This window comes from Eumetopias jubatus, unplaced genomic scaffold, assembly GCF_037043125.1.
Source record: "Eumetopias jubatus isolate StellerSeaLion01/CBP00866 unplaced genomic scaffold, mEumJub1_p1.0 scaffold_11, whole genome shotgun sequence".
NCBI classification, from domain to species: domain Eukaryota; kingdom Metazoa; phylum Chordata; class Mammalia; order Carnivora; family Otariidae; genus Eumetopias; species Eumetopias jubatus.
This window is the reverse complement of record NW_028274817.1, coordinates 115483205-115508833: the sequence shown is the minus strand read 5'-3', so window position 1 is coordinate 115508833 and position 25629 is coordinate 115483205. Positions and strand designations below refer to the sequence as shown.

At 43.2% G+C, this 25629-nt stretch overlaps 1 protein-coding gene across 1 annotated transcript in view; it reads right to left on the bottom strand.

Annotated features, from left to right (window-relative positions):
* Nucleotides 1-24776, bottom strand: part of VEGFD (vascular endothelial growth factor D) — a 34699-nt gene extending 9923 nt beyond the window's left edge. Inside the window, exons 1-3 of the mRNA XM_088028864.1 lie at nucleotides 24687-24776; nucleotides 5755-5965; nucleotides 1961-2151 (exon numbers count right to left, since the gene is read on the bottom strand). Of these exons, the coding sequence (XP_087884990.1) occupies nucleotides 1961-2151; nucleotides 5755-5965; nucleotides 24687-24776 (492 nt within the window). The remainder of the gene's footprint in view (nucleotides 1-1960; nucleotides 2152-5754; nucleotides 5966-24686) is intronic.
* Nucleotides 24777-25629: the final 853 nt, after the last annotated feature.

Here is a 25629-nt window from a genome sequence, read left to right as displayed (position 1 = left end):
TACATTCTTTAATCATTTGTTGAGTGCAACAGTCAAAACAAAGTACTCAACTATCTGTTAAGTGGAAACAATCCATTAAAGTTGTGTTTATTCTGACCTTTTGATATGTAATGGACCCTTTATGAGTCTAAGTAAGAGAATGTTTTTAGAGTGTTTACCTTGCATAAACTTCGTATTCTTGTGAAATTTTTCAGCTATGCTTTAGGGAACAACATGGTCATGAACCAAAGCCTCTTACATTATGCGAGCTTTGCTTCTACTGACAGTTGATGCTTAACCATACTTACGTCATTTTCCCCCCGATTGTCAAATAGTAAGAGGTCAGAATTTTTACAAGTTCCAAGATTCTCTAAAAGAATTTAGAAAAAGAAACTCAACAGTTTGTGGGATATTTTAGGAGGTAGGGGGAACAAAATTAAGGATAAGTTAACCTATTATCAAACAAATCAGCATTCCATTCTTCCCATCCAATTAAGATAATTTTCCTCTGTAAACGGGTGGAGGTGCCCCGGCGGCTCAGTTGGTTTAGTGTCTGACTCTTGATTTCAGCTCAGGTCATGATCTCAGGGTCGTGAGATCGAGCCTGGTGTCGGGCTCCACACTGGGCTTGGGGCCTGCTTAAGATTCTCTCTCTCCCTGTCCCTCTGCCCCTCCCCTTCCTGGTGCCATCTCTAAAAAACATTTTTTTAAAAATATTTTATTTATTTACTTAATTGACAGAGAGAGAGAGACAGCGAGAGAGGGAACACAAGCAGGGGGAGTGGGAGAGGGAGAAGCAGGCTTCCCCCCCGAGCAGGGAGCCCCATGCGGGGCTCGATCCCAGGACCCTGGGACCATGACCTGAGCCGAAGGCAGACGCTTAACGACTGAGCCATCCAGGCGCCCCTAAAATATTTTTTATAAAAAAAGATAATTTCCTACCATGGATATATTCGTTGCATATGTAATTTTATTATACTACCTCTGTTCACAATCAGAGAACAGATTGCATAGGTCAATGTGACAACTGAATGAATACATCAACATGCACGAGGAATGTGCAACACAGAACCAAAAGGAATGTAGTTGGACTTACAGCCTTTTAATATGTTTTCATAAGTTTGTGATTACTGCTCTTCAATGCAACATTTCTTACATTTGACAACAATACGGTAGTGATAGAAAAGAGAACTTACCTACTGGGCAAAAGAGATTTTACAAGATGGAGAGGGAAGAATTATTTCTTTCATGGGGACTACAGACTAACTTTCAAAGATCTTTTGTGCTAGATACGCTCCATTTGCCCCCCCAGAGATGCCGCCCTCCCTCCTTCCTTCCCCACCGGGCTCTGGGTCTCAAGATGCTGACCTCCATGTCTGCATCTGTCGGTCCTCTTGCCTCCTCCACCCCGTGCCCCCAACTCCTTGCCGCCACGCCTCCAACTGGTCCAGCAGCTCTCGTCTCCCCGTTCTCTCTGGGTTCCTGAAACTGCTCGCGCCCCTAGCCTCTTTGGCCCAAGGGTGGCAACAGCTCACCGCTTTTGCTAGCACTGGGCACTTCACCAGCCCTCCCTCCTTCCCATAGCCCTGCCCACACCACCCGTCCACCTCTTCTCACTTGAACAACACAGAACCCAACGAATACACGAGACAGTGCAGATGTCTTCATTCCTTTTATGGTCTGTTCCAGTTAACTCCCGTATGATTTTCTGATTCTTGACATTACAGCATCAGAGAGACCAGGGGCTGATAAAGAGTTCAGGCCCTGGAGTCCCACAGACCGGGATTTGAGTCCCAGCTCTGCCACAGATTAGCTCCCTGAGCTCAGTGTCCTCCTCTACAGAGGAGGATATTAGGATACCCTTTGAGCTTGTTTCGGGGATTAAATGAGATGGTGCCCACAAGGGCATTTAAACCGGTGAGTGTCAACACGCTTGTCCTCGGGCCTTCGGAGCGGGGCACAGTGGCGGACGCCCTCCTACCTGCTTAGAAACGTAGGAGGTGCTGGTGTTCATACAGACGAGGCTCTCTTCATTGCAGCAGCCGCCGCACCGGAACACGTTCACACAGGGCGGCTTGAAGAAGGTGTCAGTGCTCCTCCCCAGCTCGCTGGCCACCTCCACGCACGTCTCTCGGGGGCTGCACTGGGTCCGCTGCCATTCCTCATCTATCACTGCAGAGAGGAAGCTCATGGGGGCCGGCCCCGGAACTGGCCCAGCACGCGCCGGGGTTGTGCTGGACACGGTCATGTTCACATGTGTGGTGCCCGTTATCTTACGAGATGGATAACTTGTCAATCCCTTAGCCAAAGACTGTTTTCAGACAAATTAAACCCCAAATCTGTGCCCCTTCCCACGTACACAGTACCTTCTCTGGGAAAGAACACCATCTCCCTATAAAACGACATTGGGTACATCGGGACAAGCTGGATAATAAGGAGGTAAACGGAAGCATGTAAAGAAATAACGTGTAAGTGTCATTTGTTAAGCAATTTAAGGACACAGCTGGATAGCTTTCTTCTACCTGAAGTCAGGTGTGGGTAGGTCTTCGCACCGTCAAGAAACACATTTCTGCTGGTTGCTTAAGTAACTACGGTAGGATTCAAAGCAAGCAAATTATATGAACGGAAATTTCAGTGGAACTAATCTTTCCTCCAGTGAGGGTTTTCTCATGTGCGAGTGCCCAATACCGATGTTTAAGTAAAATAATGAAATAGGTCAGTTTTATTTGATGGCAGGAGCAATATTCTGGCCATTCTGGCTAATTTGAGGGAAACAAGAAAAAGAGACAATGTTGGAAAGGTCCACATGGCAAGGAACTGAGAGCACACTCTGGCCAACAGCCTGTGAGGAACTGGGGCCCTCTGTTCAACGGCCTGTGAGGAACTGAGTTCTGCCAACAACCTCTGAGTAAACTGGGAAACACATCCTGCCCCGATTAAACCTTGAGAAGCCGCCTGCAGCCCAAGATGACACCTTGACTGCAGCCTCTGGAGAGATTCTGAAGGAGAGACACCCGGCTAGGCCATGTCTGTATTTCTAACCCACAGAAACTGTGAGATTAAAAAAAAAAAAAAAATGTTGCTTCAAGCAGCTAAGTTTGAGGGTAATGTGTTATGCAGCAATAGAAAAACTCTTCTCCATTTTCACCCCTTCAAGCTTATACTGATCTCTTCCCACATTATTCTGAGTTCCCACAGATGTGAACATGTTTCCACTAGAAAGGACAAAGAGAACTTGTGCTCGAAGTAAACAGATACGGTATTATTGTTAGAGATCCGACCCAAGGGTCTAAATTATTCCCTTAAAACACCTTTCCATATCTTTATTCCTCCCCCCATCTTAATATTCCTCGGAAGTTGCTCCTTCGGTCACTGAAAACACAAAAGACAAGATGTTTGGCCACCTGAGAAACACTGCATACACCACACAATTTGCCCTAAATTTGTTTTTTCATCATAAAATCTTCTAACACAAGAGACCCTTTTAAATTTCCAATTATGAATATTTATATAAAGAGCCTAAAGGCTGTAACCATGAGAGATAAATTACCCAATTAGGCATTAATATGAGTATTACTTAATTCACTGTTATTAATCACAAATCCTGGGAAAAACAAGTAGTCAACTTATGAAAACATTGTTTAAAATTCTACTTAAATGTTCCCTTCCATTTGCTTTTTTGTAAAACTAAGTTTTGCAAGTCGGAGTGGTAAGATTTTAATCAAAATTGTGTGGAATTATGACTAATGCCACTGCTTAAAAGCTTCATAACTCTGCTATCCTTTCCTACTGCCCAGCAGGACCGCTCTGCCTCAGGGAAGCACCCCAAAATCCATGAGGGAGAGTTGATAACAAATTACAATTGGTGTAGCACATCGATTTGATTATTTACCGCTTCTAACTTAGTAAATCACTTCAGATGATCCCCCATGTAATAAGAGACATTTTAGAGTTGGCAAAATTCCATATTTTTATGTTTTTTTAAAAAATATTTTTGGGTGCCTGGGTGGCTCAGTCAGTTAAGCGTCTGCCTTTGGCTCAAGGTCATGATCCCGGGGTCCTGGGATGGAGCCCCGCATCACAGTGGGGCTCCCTGCTCAGCGGGGAGCCTGCTTCTCCCTCTCCCTCTGCGCCTCCCCCCCACTCATGTACGTGCACGTGTGCTCTCTCTCTCTCAAATAAAATCTTTAAAAATATATTTTTATATTTATTAGAGAATGTCAATGTCACTGACTTTTTTTTTTTTTTTAATCGCCTAGTCTTGGTTGTATGGTAAAATGCTTGTTTCTCTCCATTCTCACAGAGTTATCTCCAGGCTCACCTCACACTTTCAGACAGGGAATGTGGTTAAGACCTTGGATCTCCAGGTGAGGTCTGACCCCTTTATTTCCATGAAGTCCATGCCAATTCACGACATAGAAACAACTAGAGCTTCAAACCTCCGGCTACAGTGGGTTCTAGGCCAGAGTGCCAGCTGTCTCAACTCACTTAGACACACGGTCTTGCACACGAGCACAAAGAATCTCCTTCACACTCCTGCCCGCCGTGCTGCCGAGGGATTTATCCCAACTACGCTCAGCCTTCCCCACAGCTGACACCAGGGGCCTGTGCAACATGATCATCTTTTTACAAATGGAAAAAAGATAATTTTAGAAAAAAGAAAAAAACTAACTTTGGCTTAGTGGTCAATTTGCATTATGGGATAAATACAATCTGTTACTAGATAATCATATGTTAATCAAGTCTCAAATGCTAGATCAACAATGCCTCATTGGCTTCTTGTGTTGCGTTGCTATGTCATCCAAAAAGTTAGATGCCTAATCAGAGGCCACACAACTTTCCTTGGCAAGTTTCATTCAGGTATGGCACAGTACATATATGACAATGGTTTTCTTTTTTTTAAAATATTTTATTTATTTATTTGACAGAGAGAGACTAGTGAGAGCAGGAACACAAGCAGGGGGAGTGGGAGAGGAAGAAGCAGGCTTCCCGCGGAGCAGGGAGCCTGATGCGGGACTCGATCCCAGGACCCCGGGATCATGACCCGAGCCGAAGGCAGACCCTTAACCACTGAGCCACCCAGGTGCCCGACAATGGTTTTCTTATAAAGAACCTCCATACCTTACTAGGGAACAATCATCCTCCTTATTTCAAATTAGGTTATTTCCTGTCTGGAGTTCGGATTCTTTCGTCTAGAGGATTTCCCACCTCCATCACCTAGTAATCTCCGTATGCAATATTACAACTCAGCTTCCAACTTCTACTTTTCATTTTTACTACAAAAAAAAAAATCACAGAATTTTGAAGGAATAAAAAAGCCATGCCTAATCTATTGGTTTTTATTCATGTAGGTATGGCAGTAGAATGCTCCTTGCTGATGAACACCTAGGTTGTTTTATGTTTTTAGGTAAGCCCAGTGATTTTTTTTTTCTATTAAGAATGGTCTTTCTGGGTTTGTTTTGCACTCACATCTCTGAGTTCAATATATTTCTGAATTCTGAAGTGTTCTTTTGTGTCAGTTTTAGATCTCAAAATCATACTGAATATATTTCTCTATAGAGTAAACACAGGAAACCAGGATTCTTTGCTAACACCAAAGCTATGAAATTAAAGACACCCTTTTCTTCTCCTGGACACGTGCCTGCCCTACTGAAACCTTTGGAAGAAACTGGTACATGTGTTGGTAGCTGATAGAGAGCAAGAATTGGCTTACACGCATGCGTGCGTGTGCACACATAGGCACTTACATGCGCGCATGCGCGCACACACACCTACCTTTTAGGGTTTCAATGTCATAGAAAGTTGCCGCAAACCTGGTGGCCCGATGGGATGCTGAGCGAGCGTCTGTGCTGGTCACACTTTTGAGCTTCATTCGGCATCTCCACAGCTTCCAGTCCTCAAAGTGTGTGATTCGCAGCAGTTCCTCTAAACCAGAAGCTGCCCTAATCTGCTGTTCGGACCATTCTAATGTTGACTGAGATGCCCGCTTTAAAAACAAAAAAACCAAAAACACTGGTTTCAAAGCCAGTTACTGAAGTTTTAGTTTGTCTTGATAACCCTCACTGCTGACACTTAAAGATGTAAATAGAGCTGAAAAGAAATTAGAGAAATTATTCAAATGTACACCAGTGTCTAGGAAGAATACTAGTATTTTTGATTCACATTCTGCTCATTTATGATTGAATCAAAGGAATTATTCCCCTCGGGTTCTCAGGACATTTAAAAACAATATTGTAGTGGGTTAAATGGTGGACTTCAAAATGATATGCCCACGTACTAACCCCCAGGACCTGGGGATGTGACTTTATTTGGGCAAAGGATCTTTGCAGATGTAATGAAGTTAATGATCATGAGATGAGACCACCTTGGATTATCTAGGTGGACCCTAAATACACAGGCAAAATGTCCTTATAAGAGACAGAGAGGGGAAGACATGGGCACAGAGGAAGTGCTGTGAAGACGGAGGCAGAAGTTAAAGGAATGCAGCCACAAGCCAGAAATGGCCTGGAGCCCCCAGAAGCTGGATGAGGTAAGGAAGGATTCTCTCCAAGAGTCTTTGGAAGGAGCACAGCCCTCCCAACACCTTGATTTCACAATTCTGGATTCCAGAACTCCGAGAGGATACATTTCTATTGTTTTAAGCCACCCACTTTATAGTAATTTGGTACAGGAGCCACAGGAAAGGAATACAAATTTCAAAATCGTACTATTTTATGAGAGGAGCCAATGACAGGGGCGCCTGGGTGGCTCAGTCGTTAAGCGTCTGCCTTCGGCTCAGGTCATGATCCCGGGGTCCTGGGATCGAGCCCCGCATCGGGCTCCCTGCTCAGTGGGGAACCTGCTTCTCCCTCTCCCCCTGCCTGCTTGTGTTCCCTCTCTCGCGTGCGCTCTGTCAAATAAATAAATAAAATCTTAAAAAAAAAAAAAAGGAGCCAATGACAATGGCTTTTGTTCCTGTGATCTGAGAAACTAACCCACAAAGTCCTGGGGACCCTGCCTGCAGTCACACAAAAAGGAAGGTTTTAAGACCCTGAGCCTTTTTTGAAAAACTTGTTTACTATTTCAAAGACATCTTTTTTTTTCTGATAAAATACACTTCTAAAGTTTATGTTGAAAATTCGCTTTCCACACATTTGCATGAACTGTATTGGCTGACAACAATGCATGGATTTGTGAGACTCTGCCAATACAATATTTTTTTTTTTAAAAAAATTTTTTTCGTCCTTTTTTTTTAAGATTTTCTCCATTTATTTATTTGAGAGAGAGCACGCAAGAGCGGGGGGTAGGGGTGGAGAGCAAAGGGAGAGAGAGAACCAGACTCCCCGCTGAGCAGGGAGCTCGATGCGGGGCCCGATCCCAGGACCCCAGGATCATGACCCAAGCTGAAGGCAGACGCTCAACCTACTGAGCCACCCAGGCTCCCCACCAATACAATATTTTCTGTATGGTAGCTGAATTGTTTAAAATTAGGGGCTTGGTTATATAAACAATGATACATACATACAATGAAATACTACGTGGTCATTAAAACCAGTGATGGAGATGTATACTGGGACAGAATGAATCGAGCTCCTGCCTGGAACGTGCTGGAGAAATGATACAGTGGTCGGTCCATTGTTAGGGACCTGGATTTTCTCCTGCCGAGCCTGTGGTTTCTGGATCTTTGTTTTCCTGGGCAGCTGGAATATGTGGGCTGAAGGGAGTTTTAGAGCCGGGTGAGGGGGGCACCGAGGGACCACGGCAGCTGCAGGATGGTACTGAGGAAGGTGGACAGAGAGGTGGAGATCAGCTGCCTGCTGCAGGGGGAGGAACAGCGGGGAAAGACAGGTGAGCAAATGGGGCCTTTAGGAAGCTTTATGTTGAGTGGTGTGATGTCCACCCTCCTCCACCGTCCCTCAGAAACTTTAGTTAAAACCTGCATCATTCATCAGTATTTTAGGAGTAGGATTTTTTTGTTTTTAGATACAATGATGGGTACTGAGTGTTGTCCAAAAGTGGGTGCCCAGAGGAGCAAGTGTGGTCCAAGTCTTGTATGATTCAGTTATGATGCCTTTTTTTGTGTGTATGATGTACATGATATATGTATGCATATATAAGCAATTAACCATCGTTAATTGTATATGTAAAATTATATATACAAAATATCTGGAGGGACATACATGAAAATATAAACAATGGTTCCTACTCTAGATCAGGGGCAGTCAAACTACAGCCACCTGGCCTAATTCAGCCTGCCACCGGCCTGTTTCATGAATAAAGTTTTATCAGCACACACCAAGCACATTCATTTACATATTGTCTGTAATGGCAGGGTAGAGAAGTTGTAACGGAGACTGTCACAGCAGTTTGAACCTTGAGGCCATTTCAAATTTCAATTCTTTATCTTTTCAGGCATTATATTTTTCATTATTCCATGTATTACATTGTCTCAATTCTACTTTTGAAATACTTATCAGACATGTATTGGAGGCTCTTAATGATCTCACACATCTCTTAAATGTGCTTTCATCTCTCTTCAATGTGTTAAATTAATTGATTCATCTTCCCAATCACCAATTTTCCAATTGTGTGAGCCTAGAGTTTATTTTGGTAAGTTTTTCATTTCAATTACCATATTTCTAATTTCAAATATTTCCCCTTCGTTCTCCTTCCTTTTTGTTTCATTTCTGTATGTTTCTCCTAATTTGTCATTTTATCTTATATTATTCTTTTATCACTTTGAGGGTCCCAAATATACTTATTTCTTCAAATTCTATTTTAATATATATGACTTATACCTTATGATAAGTGTTATTGGCTGTCTCTTACTAATAATTACCCGTATGTGCTTTGGAATTTTGTTCAGTAGTTTCACCTTCATTGGGGGGTTTGTCTTTCTTTCTCTCTATTCTTTCTTCATTGAGAAGTTCTGTGGTTGCACCCACTGACTCCCAGGGCCCTGAATCCAGAATCTTGTTGAGTATTTATGACTCGGATCAGCTTAGTTCAAGTCCTGGTTGCCAGGAAGTATCTGCTTCCTCCTTTGCCCCTAGTTAAACAGTTTCAGAGAAGACACACTCCAGGCAGCAATGAGCGGTAACTCTTCCTTCGGCTTCCAGGGAGCTGAGGGAACGCACTCACAGAGCACACTGCCCACTGAGGTTGAATTCTCAGGGGCCTCTGCCTTCCAGACCCAGTTCTGCAGCTTCAGCTTCATGTTTTTTGAAAGTTTATTTGTATTGAGATATAACGACATACAACTTGGTATAAGTTCAGGGTGTACAATGTGTTGATCTTTTCAGCTTCTTGGTTTTGGTACCATTCCTGCCAATGTTTGCCACCTGCAGATGTTTACCAGCATTGGATCAATTTTTTTTAAAGATTTTATTTATTTGCTTGAGAGAGAGTGACAGAGATAGCGAGAGAGAGCATGAACGGGGAGTAGAGGGAGAAGCAGGCTCCCCGCTGAGCAGGGAGCCCGACGTGGGGCTCAATCCCAGGACCCTGGGATCATGACCTGAGCTGAAGGCAGACGTTTGACTGACTGAGCCACCCAGGCGCCCCTTGATCAATTTTCTATTTTACCTATCACGGCTATGAACTAGAAAAGATCTCAAAACATGAATTGAGAAGGTCATCTTGCTTGGAAGTTCAGATATGAATGTGTGTCTGTGTTTAATAAAAGCGGGGGAGTCTTGAACATATTTCTAAGCCGAGGGAAAGCGCTTAGAAGAAAGTGTCTTCCAGAGCGGAAGACACTGAACACATATGCAGGAGAGATAAAGCGGAGGGGTTGGTTTGACCTAAGTTCCAGAGATAAATGGATCAATGGATGAGAGGATGACCTTCCAAAATAGGAGGCTCGCAGAGAATGACATGGGTTTGTAGACAGCAAGGATGCTTGTGACCTATGATGTCTCACTTCTCTGTGAAATTTAAATCAATGCAATTTTCAGGGAGCGTGGGGAGGAGGAAGCTTGAAGAGCCAACATAGGGTTTGTGGAACAGGCATCCAGTCTAAGCGGCAGGCCACAGCTTCTTCATCTAGGAAATCTGGGAATGAAACTGCATAATTGCTCGTGTCTCAAAGCAACTTGGAAATGCGATGATTCTCCATTAAAGGCTCGTTTGTCAGTAGCCTCTCTTTTCCTGATTATTCATTGCCTTTTCTGGTTTGACAGTGTTACTTCTTCACATTCAATGTCATCTTTGAAATAAAATTTTGTTACAGCGTTGCTTCCACATGAAAATAATGAAACCGATCAAACAGCTTTTTAAATGTTTTAAAAATCGTGCTGTAGCGAAAGGATTTTTGTTTAATGAGGCAAATTTCATTCAATACCATCCATAAACATAGAGCGATGTATGTATCCATAGTTCTGACAGGCTTTAGTTCAATCTCAGGAATGTTTTTAAAATATCCAACTGAGAACTCAGGAGGAAAATGTCAAATCTCCGGATTGCATGAAAGGCACCAAACGGCTCATATGACTTGCTCATCATAAAAAACGCAGTGTTTACTCAAATACTCAGAGTTATCTAAGCATGCGTTAAGCCTCATAATTTAAAATCTAGTTTGAAATAGCTGAGAAATTGCAGACGGTCATTTCACTATTGCAAGCGGGAGTACTAACCACTCAACATCAGCTGAAATCTGAAAACTAATTCATCGGGGGATACGTCTACAAAGGGTCAAGAAAGGCTGTTGGTCTCCAATAGACTTTCTGCACTGGTTGATTTTTATATAATTAACTTGATGTTATCTGCTTGGGAAGATAAAAATTAAAGTCGCCAAGTGTAAAATAGAGTCCCAAATCTATATTTAAACCATTGATTTAGGGCGCCTGGGTGGCTCAGATGGTTAAGCGTCTGCCTTCGGCTCAGGTCATGATCCCAGGGTCCTGGGATCGAGTCCCGCATCGGGCTCCCTGCTCCTTGGGAGCCTGCTTCTCCCTCTGCTTCTCTCTCTCTCTCTCTCTCATGAATAAATAAATAAAATCTTTAAAAAAATAAATAAATAAAATAAACCATTGATTTCAACAGTTTTAACTACCAAACGTTTGCCAAATAAGTTGCTCATAATTTCTTCCTCTTTTCTAGTGGAAGTCCTAGTCAAAACTAAAGTAATTTGAAAGCACTCAGCAAGAGGAAGGAAGTGGAGCAGGCTTACCCGGTCTCTGCTTTTGTCTTTTTATTCGTGTGTGCGATAATTAATCCGATACTGTTAGCAATTTCACTCCTAAATAACAAATTATTCTCTGATGTCCTGGCTACCGCAGCCAGTTTCTAAAACATGAGGCTTAAAGTCTTTGTACAAGATTGTCTCCTTATTTAAATGTATACTGTTCTCTGCAGTGTAAGGCGAAGAGTAGCCATTTCTCCTTTTGTTAATTGCTAAGTTCCCGGGGCACTTGCCCCCGAAGAAGCAGGAGCAGCTCCCCAGCTCAGGCTTAGTCAGCAATCCGGGCCAAGTGTGACTAAAATGGCAGGCAAGACGCTTGGAAAGGTATGGTGGCTGGGTTTGTAGGAGGGATTTGGAAGTGTCCGTGTTGTGGGGAAACCAAAGGCCTCCTGTACGCCTGATAATTTAAATTCTAAATTTCCATCCCCCCTCCTCCTCAAAAATATCTAGTCAAGTAACACATTCAAAGATCAAACAGAGGCATGATTTGGGGATATCAAGAAGCCACACTGAAAAGAACAGCGGGAGGGTCACTTTGGTTGGGAACGTTGCTGATGGGATTGTAAAATGGTGCTGCCCTTTGGAAAAGAGTTCAGCAGTTCTTTAAAAAGTTAAACATAAATTGACCATACAACCAACCCATTCCACTCCTAGGTATTTCACCAGGAGACAGAAAATAGATTATTGGCCACCCAGGGCTGGGAGTGGAAATGAGGGTTAATCATAAAAGGGCACAAGGGATCTTACATAGATGATGGCTGCACAACTCAGTAAGTTTCCTAAAAATCATCGATTTACTTAAAACAGGTGAATGGGTAAGTTTTAGGGTATGTAGATTGTCCATCACCATAACTGTCTCAAACCAAAAAGAGGAAGGATTGGAAGCTTCAAGGCCAGGCTACTTGTACCAGTTCAGGAGGCAGTGGAAAACACTGGAGAGCTGAATATTACTGGACATCCATTTCACTGGTTTGCTCTTTTGTTCATTTCTTCTTGCTCTGGCCTTGGTCCACGCTGTTCCCTCTGCTTGGGAGTGCCCTCCACTCTCTGTCCAGGTAAGCCTTTCTTAGCCAAGTGTTACCTTCTTAGGGAAACCTCCCCCACAACCCCCTCCCACCTGGGTCCGGTCCCTAGGTCACATGGATTCACAGCACCCCATTTTTCTCCTTCCCAGCGCTTATCACCACGGACACTAACGAATTATTTGTCATTACTTGCTTAGTGTTTGTCTTCCCCACTGGGTTGTAAGGGCTACTGCAGCAGTAATGAGATGTCTTATTCATATAGCAATAGTAAGAGCTAAATAAAGATTTATTAAATATATGAAAAAAATTGATTCATCAAATGCTAGAGAAAATCTAACTCTGAGATTATTCATTTGTTCAAACTACGTCACTTATCTTTCAAGTATCTTCCTCCAGGTGTCCTCTTTCCAAGTCCAAATCCAATGCCGCTTCCTCCATCAAGCTTTATATGATGCCCCTAACTTAGACTCTATGATTTATGAACATGTTGCATTTCCCTTACTAGACTGTGATCTCCTTGAAGGTAGAATACATGTCTGTTTCGTCCTTTTTACACGATAAGCACTTAGTACATATGTGAGGAAGAAACTGATGAGTAATAAATACATACATGCATTTGACAAAGAGCAATCAGACCCAGGTTTGTGTGGTCTGTTTAATGTTTGGTAATAGAGTAGTGCTTCTCAAAGTTTTATGTGTATACAAATCACCCAGTCATCTTGTTAGAATGCGGATCCTGATGCGGGTTTGGGGCGAGACCTAGGATGTTGCATTTATTTATATATATATATGTATATATATATATATATACACACACACACACGTTTTATATATATAAAATATAAAATATATACAAAATATAAAATTATATATATATTATTTATTTATTTGACAGAGAGAGAGAGAGATCACAAGCAGGGCGAGAGGCAGAGGGAGAGGGAGAAGCGGGCTCCCAGCTGAACATGGAGCCCAATGTGGGGCTCAATCCCAGGACCCTAGGATCATGACCTGAGCCGAAGGCAGACGCTTAATGACTGAGCCACCCAGGTACCCCAGGATGCTGCATTTCTAACAAGCTCCCGGGTGATGGTGGTCCTGCTGTTTGGCTGAGCATACTTGGAGAAGTAAGGGTTTGTAGCAGCGGTTCTCAATCTTGGCTTCACCTTGAACCTACCGGGGAAGAAGCTTCAAAGAAATACTGATGCTTTGGGATCCCATCCTCAGAGGTTCATATCTTATGGGTCTGGGCCGCAGCTTTGTCATCAGGATTTTTTTTTTTTAAACTTTCCAAGTGTTTGCTAGTCTTCGGGGAAGATGGGCGGGAGATATATAGGAATTCTCCATACTACCTTTGAAACTTTTCTGTAAATCTAAGACTACTTCAAAATAAAAAGTTTATTTGAAAAAAATCTTCCCAAGTGATTTTGGGGCATCTGGGTGGCTCAGTCAGATAAGCGGCCGACTCTTGATTTCAGCTCAGGTCATGACCTCAGGGTTATGAGATCAAGCCCCAGGATGGGCTCCACACTCAGCAGGGAGTGTGCTTCTCTCCCCTCCCCCCTCCCCCCCTCGTGCTCTCTCTCTCTCTCCCTCTCTCAAATAAATCTTAAAAAAAAAACTTCCCAAGTGATTTTAATGAGAATCACTCACTTGGGGGATGGTGCATGCTGGTGTACATCGAAAGACCTTGGTTAGTGCCTGAGCTATGTACAAGTCCATTCAGCAGGGAATAAATGGTAGACGCATGCTGAGAAATAATCTTATTCTTTAAACCCTTTTGGGTTACACCTTGGATTCAAAATACTTGTGTAAGTATCTTGCTTAACTGGATTTCCAAAGCCTTTCTTAACTCAAGTCAGCTGATTGATTGATGGTGGACCAGTTCCCAACCTGTATGACTTTTTCAAGATTGAAGACCAACAATAACGTTTTCCAGGCCAAAGAGCATGAGGAGGTCAGCTGCCTTTCTTGAGACCAGGCTAAATGACAGAATAAATTGCTTCTCAAATTTCCAAGGACTCAAAACAACCCATTTCTCAAAACAGAAATAAAAATAATAGGCAGTGCTTCGACCTACTGGAATTCAACAGGGAAGTGTAAATTAGAGTCCTTTCACAAGGCAGTCCATAAAGTACTTGAAAGAAAACATAAATGAGGAGTATAAACATGGATGCCTAGGCTGCAGGAACAGGGCTTGGAGTACACGGCAGGGCTCAGATCCCGGCTCCGAGCTCTCAGACTTTTGGCAAGCAATTTCGGAGTGGGGTTGCTGATTACTTTCTTCAAAGCGCCAGGAAAAGCTTTTCTTGGGCCATCCAGTCCCATGCTATTAGGAATCCTCCTGTCCTAGATAGGGAAGACCAATTTTGCAAAATTCCTCTCTGGACCTTTTGAGAATGCGGAGTCTAAGCCTGGGATTCCAACCTCTTAAAAACTTTAAAAAAAAAGTTATTTTGTCAACCATGTTGGCAGTTATCTTCAGGAAGCTCGGTAATAAGGAGGTGGAGTGAACAGAATTTATATATCGGGAAAAATCCAGAAGCTTCTGGGTGAGCTATGGAGGGAACACATTTCACACGACTCTCCCTAGATTTGCTCAGAGATTTACAAGTGTTGCCTGGGGACACAGTTCTATTACTTGCCCCTGGAGGTCGGGGGCATTGAAGCAGTCAGCAATTTCCCTTTGCAGTGGGTTTGGGGAGATGGATCATGTTGCAACACAAATAATTCTGCGTTCCCTCCGCCTCTTAGTCACTTCTGTTTTGCGGCAAGAGCATTTGGCATTTCAATTCCAACAAAATGTTTAAAGCTTAGCCAAAACCACCGAATTGTTCCTGGTTTGGGGTCCAGGTGGCACACTCATGCTCCCAGCTGTCTTCCACGAAGACTGTTCCCCCTGCCCCTCGAGTCCCTGGGCCATGTTACCCTGCTGAGGCCAAATGAAGTTTTCTGCCTTTGCCTCCCGTAGCTCCCAAGTGAAAATTCCCTGAAGGGAAGCTTTGCCTAATATCCATAAACCACAGCTAACGAGAGGGGAACACATGGATTTGAGTTGTTCACGACTGGTTTTTAATGGAACAGCACTCTGGAAAACATGTTGGCAATTTCTGACAAAGTTCAGCAGACACTCACCATATGACCCAGCAGCCACATTCCTGGGAATTTACCCTTGATAAAGGAGGACTTATGTTCACCCCAAACCCTTTACACTAATGTTTACAATAGCTTTCTTCATTAATAGTCCCCAAACTGGAAACAACCCATTATGTCATTCAGTGGGTGGGTGGTTAAGCAAACTGCTCCATCCATCCTGTGAAATGCCACTCAGCAAGAACACCGAACGATCTAGTGCGTGCAGCAACTCGGATGGGTCCGCAGGGCATCAGCAGTGGAAGAAGCCAATCTCAAGAGGTTACCTACTGTGTGACTCCATTTATGACATTCTCAAAAAACCCAAATGATAGAGCTGGAAGACAGATCAGAGGCTGCCAGAGCTTGGTGGAAAGGAGAGCATAAATGAATGTTTCCCTATGCTGATTACGGCGCTGGTTACACAAATCTCTACCGTGTGTGAAAATTCATGGACCTGCCCGCCAAAGGGAAAAAAACGTTAGTGACTTTAAAACATAAAGTAAGCAGCCTTTGAATCAAGGCACTGCTCCTTTTTAGCTATGTGATTGAGGGTCAATTATTCAGCTTCCTTAAGGCTTGGTTTCCTCATTTTATGGCTGGCGATGCTCCCAGTGCCCACCTCAGCGAGCTGATGGGGAGATTACACGAGGTCCGATGGGGGAAAGGGGCAGGCACAGAGTACGTGTTTAGCAAAGTTAATACCCTTTCTTTCCTTTCTTGGGGGTTGAGGCGGGGGGACTGGTCCTGTGCTGCAGTTCAGAGGTCTGTGTCTTCTGGCCCCTCATCTCCCTCAGTAACCAGAGGTGAGTCTGACAAGAGCAAGATGGTGCAACCTCAATCACAGTAAATAAAAACTGAAGAGAAAAACTTTTCCAGGGTAAAGCAAGGACAAGCTTTTTCGTCTTCTTTTTTAACATTTCTTGGAAGTGTTTTCAGATGAAAGGCCAATTTCCAAAGTAATCTGCTCAGGCTTTACATATACATCTTTATACATGGGTGAAGAAACAGACAACCCACTTCTTAAACCTTTGTGTTCTGTTATTGGGGTCTGGCCTTACCTAGAATAGATGGTACCTAATGGAACGGGGTGCATCAACTGAGGGCGGGGAGGAGAATGCAGGCTTGCTAGTAATTACTGCTGGAGCTGCTCAGAGGGAGCCGAGGGCCTGGTCCTGCTTCTCTGAAATCCAGGAACCTGGCCATCTGGGGGCCTCCTGCTCTTGGTGGCTCTTTGACTTATGTAGTTCTGTGTTGAAATGTATACATATGAAAAACCTAGGGTGTTTAATTAAACTTGACTAAGGAAAGGAATCGCAAACACAGGGAAATCGTGTGTGTGTTTGCATGTACTCACAAGCACGCCCACGCATGCATGTATTTCTGTGTGTGTGCATAGCCGTCTGGGTATTTTAGGGGGATACTGGAGGACTAAGATGCCTGGGACCGCCACATCCTCCAGTTTGATGAATCCTGTGGATGGTTTTCTTCCCCGCCAAATGGGGAGATTTGGGGAGATGTCTATGCCCCCCTTTACATTTTTTAAGTCTAAATATTAAAAAAATTCTTTTATAAAATTCAGTTTAGTTAACATCCCCCTTTACATATTTTATTTTTAAGTAGGCTCCACACCCAGCATGGAGCCCAACATGGGGCTTGAACTCATGACCCTGAGATCAAGACCTGAGCTGAGATCAAGAGTTGGACACTTAACTGATGGAGCCACCCAGGCACCACCCCCCTTTACATGTTTTAAATCCAGGCTCTACTCAAATGCCTCTGCTCCCATCTGATGTAACTGTGCTTAGGAAATGTGGGGCAGATGAATGTGAGATGGACTTGAGTGGCAAGACTCAAAAGGGTGCTCTGAATAACCCCAAGAGTATATATTCCTGAGGTCTGTTACAGTTTCTTTATCACTGATCTCAAAGATCAAGGGCCCAATGTGTAAGGAAACAACTCAAAGCCTTCACGGTAATTAGGTTATTGTTAAAAACAACTTCACAGCTGCCCCCCAAAAGGGAGAAGTATCTAAGCCCTCCTGATGTTGGGCCAAGTGACCTGCTCTGACCAGTGGGACATTACAAGATATGACACAGAGTACTGAAATGTGCTCACGAGTGTACACTTCTACATTTCTGCCATCACAAGTACCTGCCCCTGCTAGCCCACTGATCCAAGGAGGATGAGAGACAGGCGGGGCAGACCCACACTCAACCGATGGCTTGAGCCTCGGTCCTGACTCCCAGCTGACCCACAGCAACACAAGTGAGAATAGATTTTTGAAGCCACTGAAGTTTGGACTGGTTTGTTACACAGCATTATTGTGGCACAGCTAACTGCTACAGCCCTGTTTCAGCCTAAGTGTACCACAATCCGTTGGATGGGCAGAGAATCTTTATGTAAAACTTCATGTCTTTTTGGCAAGGCACCCCACTATACTGCTGGCAGTCAGCCCAGTGTGCCCCACTTTTCCCTTCTTCTAACGATGCAATGGTCTCACATCAACATCCATGGCTCTCCTTCTCTTCCTTGCCAATATTCTCTGCACCATCGAAGATGCCCAATGATACCCAGTCTTGCTGTGAGGGTGTAGTTATGAACCAAGCACACCACTGCAAAGTCTGTGTTTACTTTTTCATCCCACTCTTCTTTTTGAGGAATCTTTTTTTTTTAAAGATTTTATTTATTTATTTGAGAGAGAGAATGAGAGACAGAGAGCATGAGAGGGAGGAGGGTCAGAGGGAGAAGCAGACTCCCCGCTGAGCAGGGAGCCCGATGTGGGACTCGATCCCGAGACTCCAGGATCATGACCTGAGCCGAAGGTAGTCGCTTAACCAACTGAGCCACCCAGGCGCCCCTTTTTGAGGCATCTTAACTTAGGATGAATTCAGGGCATTCACCCAGTCAAAATTACACCCTTCCTGACTCTCTGCAGAATGGAACCGTAAGCAGCAACAAAGTATTTGCCATAGCAATATCCCGCAAATGTCATTATCTCTCTCCAGAAACAATTTTAGCCAAACCTAGATTTCAGGAAAGCAATACTTTTCTCAAACATGTGAGTGTTATAATTATTTAGGTAACAATGAACAACAACCAAAAAAAAAAGACTCCTAAAAATTTACATTATTACCTACAGTTCCAGGCCTTAAAATTATCCTTCCCACAGGCCAAACTGAACTCGGTTGTTGGTAAGACATGAAAATAACTAAGACATCTTTATTTCATAAAAATATCATTTCTACTCATGTGCCTGGCACATGATAGACATTCCACGAATACTTACTGAACTGAATGTACAGCTGTTCTTTTTCCAGGGAAAAGGAGCCTACTCTTGAACAGCAGAAATAAACTTAATTGTCTTCCTTCAGCGACTCTACCCCAGTATCCAACCATGGTTGTTTCCCATCTCAAAGATATGTTCAAAAACATTTAGAAGCAATCAGAGTTGTGTTAGTCATTAATACTGTTCACCAAATATTTCCAGCTTTCTATCTTCTGAGCACATGGAAGGACTGCACTTTCTGGCGCCTTGTGGTTCGATGGAGCAATGGGTCAAGGGGCTGTGACCAGAAGTGACATGTATCACTTCCAGGCCAGAACATTTAATTGCCAAGGCAAGACTCTTCAGGGCTCTCCTGCCCTCTGTCGCAGCGGTTAATGACATTCAAGATGTGGAGGCTCAGCCAGTTTCATCCTGAACTAACCAGGATGGTCCTTTGGTATGAGCAATAAATAAACCTGTTTCTGAGTTGCCATGATCTGGGGGGTGCTTATCATTGCAACAAATCCTGGCCTATGCTGACTGATAAAGTATCCAACCAGAGTACTTTGCCTTAATCTACCACCAATCACCAGATGAAAACATGGACAGCACTTCTCAGGGATCTCAAAGGTGAAGGAAATCATCAAGATGTCTGTGTTTTATCCAGAGTTACCATGTGGCCCAATGCTGTTCTGCCTCTGTCTCTCTCTGTGACCACTAGGCTAGAATATGGGCGAAAGGGGCTTCCTTCTGTAACTGGCTCCTAGCAGTGAACACCTTACAGGAGGGCTTGTGGCTAAAAGGACACCGCAGGGTTCTTTGATAACGCCATGTGAACCCTCTCTAATCCCCAGAGGCAAACCGTACAGGGTCAATCTACTGCCTTATCAAAAATGCTTCCGAATGTAAACAATTGAAATCAGACAAGCCATGGTGAGAGTAGATGTTGGAGATTACTTAATGCAGTGGTTTATAAGCTGCGTATCTCAAAATCCCAGAGGCCATGTCCATCAGTCAGTCCACACACACTTTTTTTAGTATCTACTCTCTCACGGGCTTTGTAGTAGGTGACTGAGACGCCAAAGCACATAATGCAGAGTTCCCATGCTCAGGGCACCCTACAGGTGGTAAGAAGGACACGCCGCAGGTGCACTGGAGTGGCTGCCGTTGGGGCAGAGGAACTCCGGCTGGGGCCGGAGCAGGGGCGCATGCCCAACGCCAAGGAGCATAAGCAACTTCTTAAAATGAAGGAGGAAAGAAAGAAAAAAAGAGACAAGTTCCTGTTCTTAAAAAGCTTTCCTTCTAGTGGAGGATGACAAAGCACTAAACTTAAACACAAATTAAAAATTTCAAGTACTGATACATACAACGCAGAGGATAAAATCATGTAATGATATAGATCAGGGTTGGCAAACTATGATCCGTGGGCCAAATCCAGCCTACAGCCTATTTTACTATGGCCCATGAGCTAAGAATTATTTTTTTGTAATTTTAAGTGGTTGAAACAAATGAAGAGGAGGATTACTTCACAACGCACGAAAATGATATGCAATTCAAATTTCAGTATCGATAAAGTTTTATTGGAACACAGCCACACCCTATATGATCTGCCCTGGCTACTTTGCCAACCTCAATAACTGTGGCTCTGGCGCCCCCTCCCTCCCTATTCCAGCTTCACTGGCCCCCTGGCTACGACCCAAACCCCCAAGCCACCTCCCTGCCCTCCCCATGGCCAGTGCACAATGGTTGCCTCGGCCCCCCCCTCACTTCCTTCAGGGCTCTGCACAAGTGAAATCAAATCTGAGAAGTCTCCCCCACCCATCACTCTGTGTCTCCCCCTCCTGCCTGATTTTCTCCATGGCATGACCCCTGACAGGTGCTACTGCCTGCCTCTCCCCGCCATTGGAATGTAAGTTCCAGGAGAGTCGAAACACTGTCCTCCTTCCTGTTGCATTTCCAGCACTGACATCAGTGCCCATTGTAGGCGCTCAACAACTGAGCGAATGAACTGTCGAACACAGTTAAGTTCTAACACGAGGCAAGGGAGATATTTTACCAACTGGGACCTTACGATTGGTCAAATCTTTCACGATGCAGGGAGGCCTCAGTGTGTCTTTGCTTTATAAGGTCCTAGTATCTTGCTAGAGATTGTAAGAATTTGTGCCAAGAGAGAAAAAACTGGACTTTGCATGGAAGCCACCTAAGAAGAAAAGTCTCCTCGCCTCTCATCTCAATGACATTCCCAATTATGTATAGTTTCCCATCCTCTCTGCTAATCTCGAGTGGTAGGAAAGAGTTAAATTTAGAAATGTGCTCAGAAACAAGGTTACTGTCATGTGTGTCCCTATTTCTCTAGGACCTCCAGCCAATTGTGGTAGTGATAAATGTGTCCAGGAGTTCCAGATCTTACGTCAGGCTCTACATGGAAGCGTTCAAGTGTCCAAATACTCTATTTTCATCCCATAAACTATGTTTTATAAGCTGCTCCCAAAAGGGGTTCCATAATGGAACTCGTTCAACATTTAGCATTACTGGTATTTTTTTTCCTAGTGCTCGTAGGGGCCTACAATGAAGGTCTATCCACAAGTCCAAATCAGGATTTTTAAATGAAAAAATAAGTCATACAAGGCAGATGTAAGATACGGTGGGTTCTACTGTATCCCGAATACCAATAACATGCTATGGTGATATAAAAGCTTCAACCACCAGTTAAAAGTGACTGACTAGGGTAGAACAGATCTGTGTATAGAAGCATGTAATTCAACAGTTAGCTACAGGGTCATAAATGAAGAAGTTAATAGAAAACATTTCAAATGTCTTTTGTGCCAAGGACTGTGCCTGATCAAAAAGTGAACAAGAACTCATTGGGCCATGTGACTAGCAACAGTGAATGGACTTCCCCGGTGAATGACTTAGGAAGTAAAAAGAGGGAGGGGAAAGGAGGGTCTGCTTCCCAGAGTGAAATAAGCAAGGTGCCCTCAGTTCTTGTTGTTCAATTCACTCTAGAGTCTATTTCAGGAGAAGGCACGTGACACCAAGTTTATGAAGTCTTGTCGGCCATGGGACTTCTCATGAAAGTTAAGACGTTCCAGTGGGTCTTGGTATCACATACAGTTTGAATGGCTCCAACACCCAGCAACATTCATCCACCAGTGAAGAAAGGGGGGGCTAGAAGGTGGTGTGGAGGAGAAGGAAACCAATTTTGCCAGAAAAGAGTTGGGGAAGCCTACCATAACCTGCTGCAGTTATTCCTTCATCACTCTAGTGGTATGTTTGCATCAGTGACTTTGAAAAGATTTATGGAGGCTGGCTTCGTAGGAGTGCTCAAGGAGATGCCAGGATTCCCGATGACAAGAACTGCTTATCAAATAAACCAGACAATGCTGGCCAGCCAGTCAGTGTGAACAACTGGACAGTGAAATTATAGGTAATTATAACCGAATGCCCAGAATGTGAACACTATGGTACTCAGGGCTGTCACATACAGATGTGAGTCTATGTAAAGCTTCCTAGAGTTGGGCAGTGCACATCCTGTGCAACTATATAGGACTATCCCAACTGTAGAAAAAAATCTGGAGAAAACAGACACCAATAAATCCCATATCTAGATGGTTAATCTGATTATATCAGTGAGCCAAGATCAGGCACTGGGTTAACACTGTTTCTAGAAGAAAATGTGTTCTGCTTAGATTGAGAAACTTAGCAGCTAAACAGTATATACAGATTTGAGTTGAGATTTTCAAACAGAATTATCTCAGTTCACAAAGTCCATGCACTGCTGACCCCAAACAGCTCTCCTAAGTACAAGTGGCAAGACTAATGAAATTAGGATGCCTCACACTCCAGTGGCATTAAGTGCAATCGTCTGGGGTATCAGTAGCTGGATGCATGGTTGTTGCAGAAAAAAATATTCACAGACTCGTATAATTAGGGTAGAGGCAACGTTAGTCTAACCTGAAGACAAGGACAATGTTCAAGGACAGAAAGTGAGGACTGTAAGGGAAGGGCAACCTAGGGAACAGAATCGGCATTGCCATCCATTTAGGAACAGAGCGGGCTAGAAGACAGGAGGGTGGAGAAAAGAACACATTCATGGACCTACGACTAAGGAAGACGCTGAAAATGTCTAACAATAAATAGAACATTTTTATCCCCCAAAGCAAAAAAATAAATTCATATCCCAGTGTTCATTACCATCTCGAATACACTTCCGTACTAAATTTTCATTTACACAAGAACATTAAGAAGCATATTTCTTCTTAGATTTTCTCTTAAGAAAAAGGGGGTAAAGGAAAAGTCTAATAACCAATATGGTGCAGCTCCTTATCCCTCACACTACCCAGTCACATCTATGCTAAAACTTCTGCTTACTCTAGGCACCCCCGCCCTTCATATCGGAAACATTTAATTTAGCTAGGGGTTGGGTAGACAGAAGCGCAATATATGTGGCTTCACTTTTTAAAGGAAACTCAGACATATGTGAAAAAATTGCTAATAGTGTATTACTAAGCATATAATGCTGCATCTTCCATGTGTAAGGACATGTCTTCTGTCACATGCAAATTCAAACACTTTCTTCCACCGTCCCACGAAATAAGTTCATGTGTGATCAGTACATCTGAAACACTTAAAACCTCACCATGCCTAGGACACCTAAAGAATTCTTGGTGTCTGAGCTCTTTAAAAGAGCGGAAGAACCTCAAGCATATTACTTCTTTCCAACAATTCAAAATCTCCTCTTGTGCTGTCCAATGCAATAATGTTCAAAGTCAAATGGAAACATTTTTTTAAATCCATGCACAACACTGGAGAGGAAAAAAAAAAAAAAGCTTCCATGAACCCAGCACATCTAAAGGATTCCTGAGTTTCATGGACTTCAAAAAAGCTGAACAGCCTGAGAAGTCTTATTTGCTTCGAACAAGTCCAATTTTTCCCCCTGTCACCTAGGCTCAACAGTGGATTCCTCTCTGCCTACCATCTGGCATCGAGATGCAGCCCGTATGCCAGTGGCAATGAGGGGGAGCCGAACAGCAGCTGTGGGTTCTCCGGAGTGCATTTGGAATTTGGGAAGCTAGATTTTCTTTTCCTTTTTTTTTTTTAGAAAGACTTGAGTAGACTGCCAGACAAGGTGGCTGTCCCCCAGCACAGTGTTCAACCTTTACAGACAAACTGTGTGTGTGTTTAGGCAGTGTATGTACATCTGTACTCCACATGGAATGAGAGGAAGACTTGTTCACCCCAAGGACCAATCTTCTCCTGTTGGGGGCGATATCACCCCTGTTGAAAATGCATGTCCTAACAACAGCTACAAAACCTCAAGTTCACATCTGACTGTCTGCTCGCAGCCAGAAATTCCTTAATCAGTAACAATTCAGCACCGCTTCCATCAAAACAATTAAATCCAAATCATTTTCAAAATAAAGAGCTGAAGAAAACAGTATAATCTACAAAATACATGAAACTGGGCGAAATATTGCTCGCCAAGTAACATCCCAGTTAATTCTTTTGCATTACTCTCAACTCATCTGGCTCCGAGGCTTGCCCATAGAACCAAGGATTCAATTACTGTTGAATTTTACACATTTCAAAAAGCCAAAAACCAAACCACTTCCAAGAAGACATTTTTCTAGATGGTAGCCATGGGTATTTTGGAAAACCAGAGAGAAACCATCTGGAGAAAGTATTGCAGTTTGCGATTTACAAAAGAAATTAAACTAACTAAACTAACGTTTGCTGCTTACAAACAATGTGAATAAATGGCCCACACAGTTATCCGTGTCCCAAAAACAAATCAGTGTTTCATTAGAAAATCACTGTGCCATCTGCATATATAATTAAGGAGAAACTTAGCCATCTGAAAAGTGCCCAGAAGGCTCATTCAGGTTCTATTACATCTCCAAAAAAACAAAAAACAAAAAATAAAAAAAAAAAACCCAGCATTTTCAAACACACATGGCAAGAATCTTAGTAAGCCTAAGAACCAGAATACTCATTAACCAATGCAAGATATAGCTTGTCCACTACTAGGAGTGTTTTATATTGTCTGGAAAATGGGGGGCAAAGAAAGTCCTCTGTATAAGCCAATAAGAAAACTCTGCAGCACATTAAAAATTAAGCCACCTACCTTCACTGGTCCATGTTCATAACTGGAGCCCTGCACCAACTGCAGATAAGACATCATGAAAACATTCAGCATGGCCCATTGTCTGTACATTTTGAGTATTTTAATATCCACTGGTTTACCAAGCAGTTGACATCAGGCAGCGAGAGCAAACTGTTTCAAAAGGCATTCTCCAGAAGGAAAGTTTGAAACCCCAAGACTTCACATGGAAAAAAACAAATAATCAGTTGTGATCAAAATCCAATGAAATGACTTCAATTAGTCAAGGAACGTTTTTGCTCAATCTTATGCGGGGAGAGAGATGAAAAAAAAATTTAAATGCTCTCATGCTCCAAAAATAATCAGGAGGTGGACATGACTTGCACTTGACATGGAAAAGCACTTGAAATTCACCTCACGACCAGCAAATTAAAAAAAAAAAAAATCCCTCCACCCTATGCCCCAGGTTCTAGCTTCTTTGTGAGGAGGTGGTGTGGTCACCAATGTCAGCAGCCACAGAAGGCTGGAACCCAATTCTGGATTCAAACTTTTTTCGCAACCCTCATGAAGGTTGAGGAAGCATGTGTCTTAAATCTGACAGAGATTTTGGCAGAAAACGCAGGGAAGTCTTGGCTGTAATCCTGTCGCGTCCCTACCAATAGCAGGGCCGGTTTAAAAACTGACTCAGACCCTCAGGACTGCTGTTATTTTAACACAGATAACCTGTAATGTGAAACCCCAGCACACAGGCATGAATGTTGCATGGAAATTGCATTGCCCAGGAAGGGACCTCAGATGCTCACACTTCGACTGCCAGGGACACGCAGAAAGCAATCACATATGCTTACAAAACTCATCCGTGTGCAAAAATCACAAAACATTCATATACACATGAAAAGGGAAACATACACAGAATGATTTGTTTAAACAGAAACTTAGTAACTTAGATCAAAATGAAGAACACTGA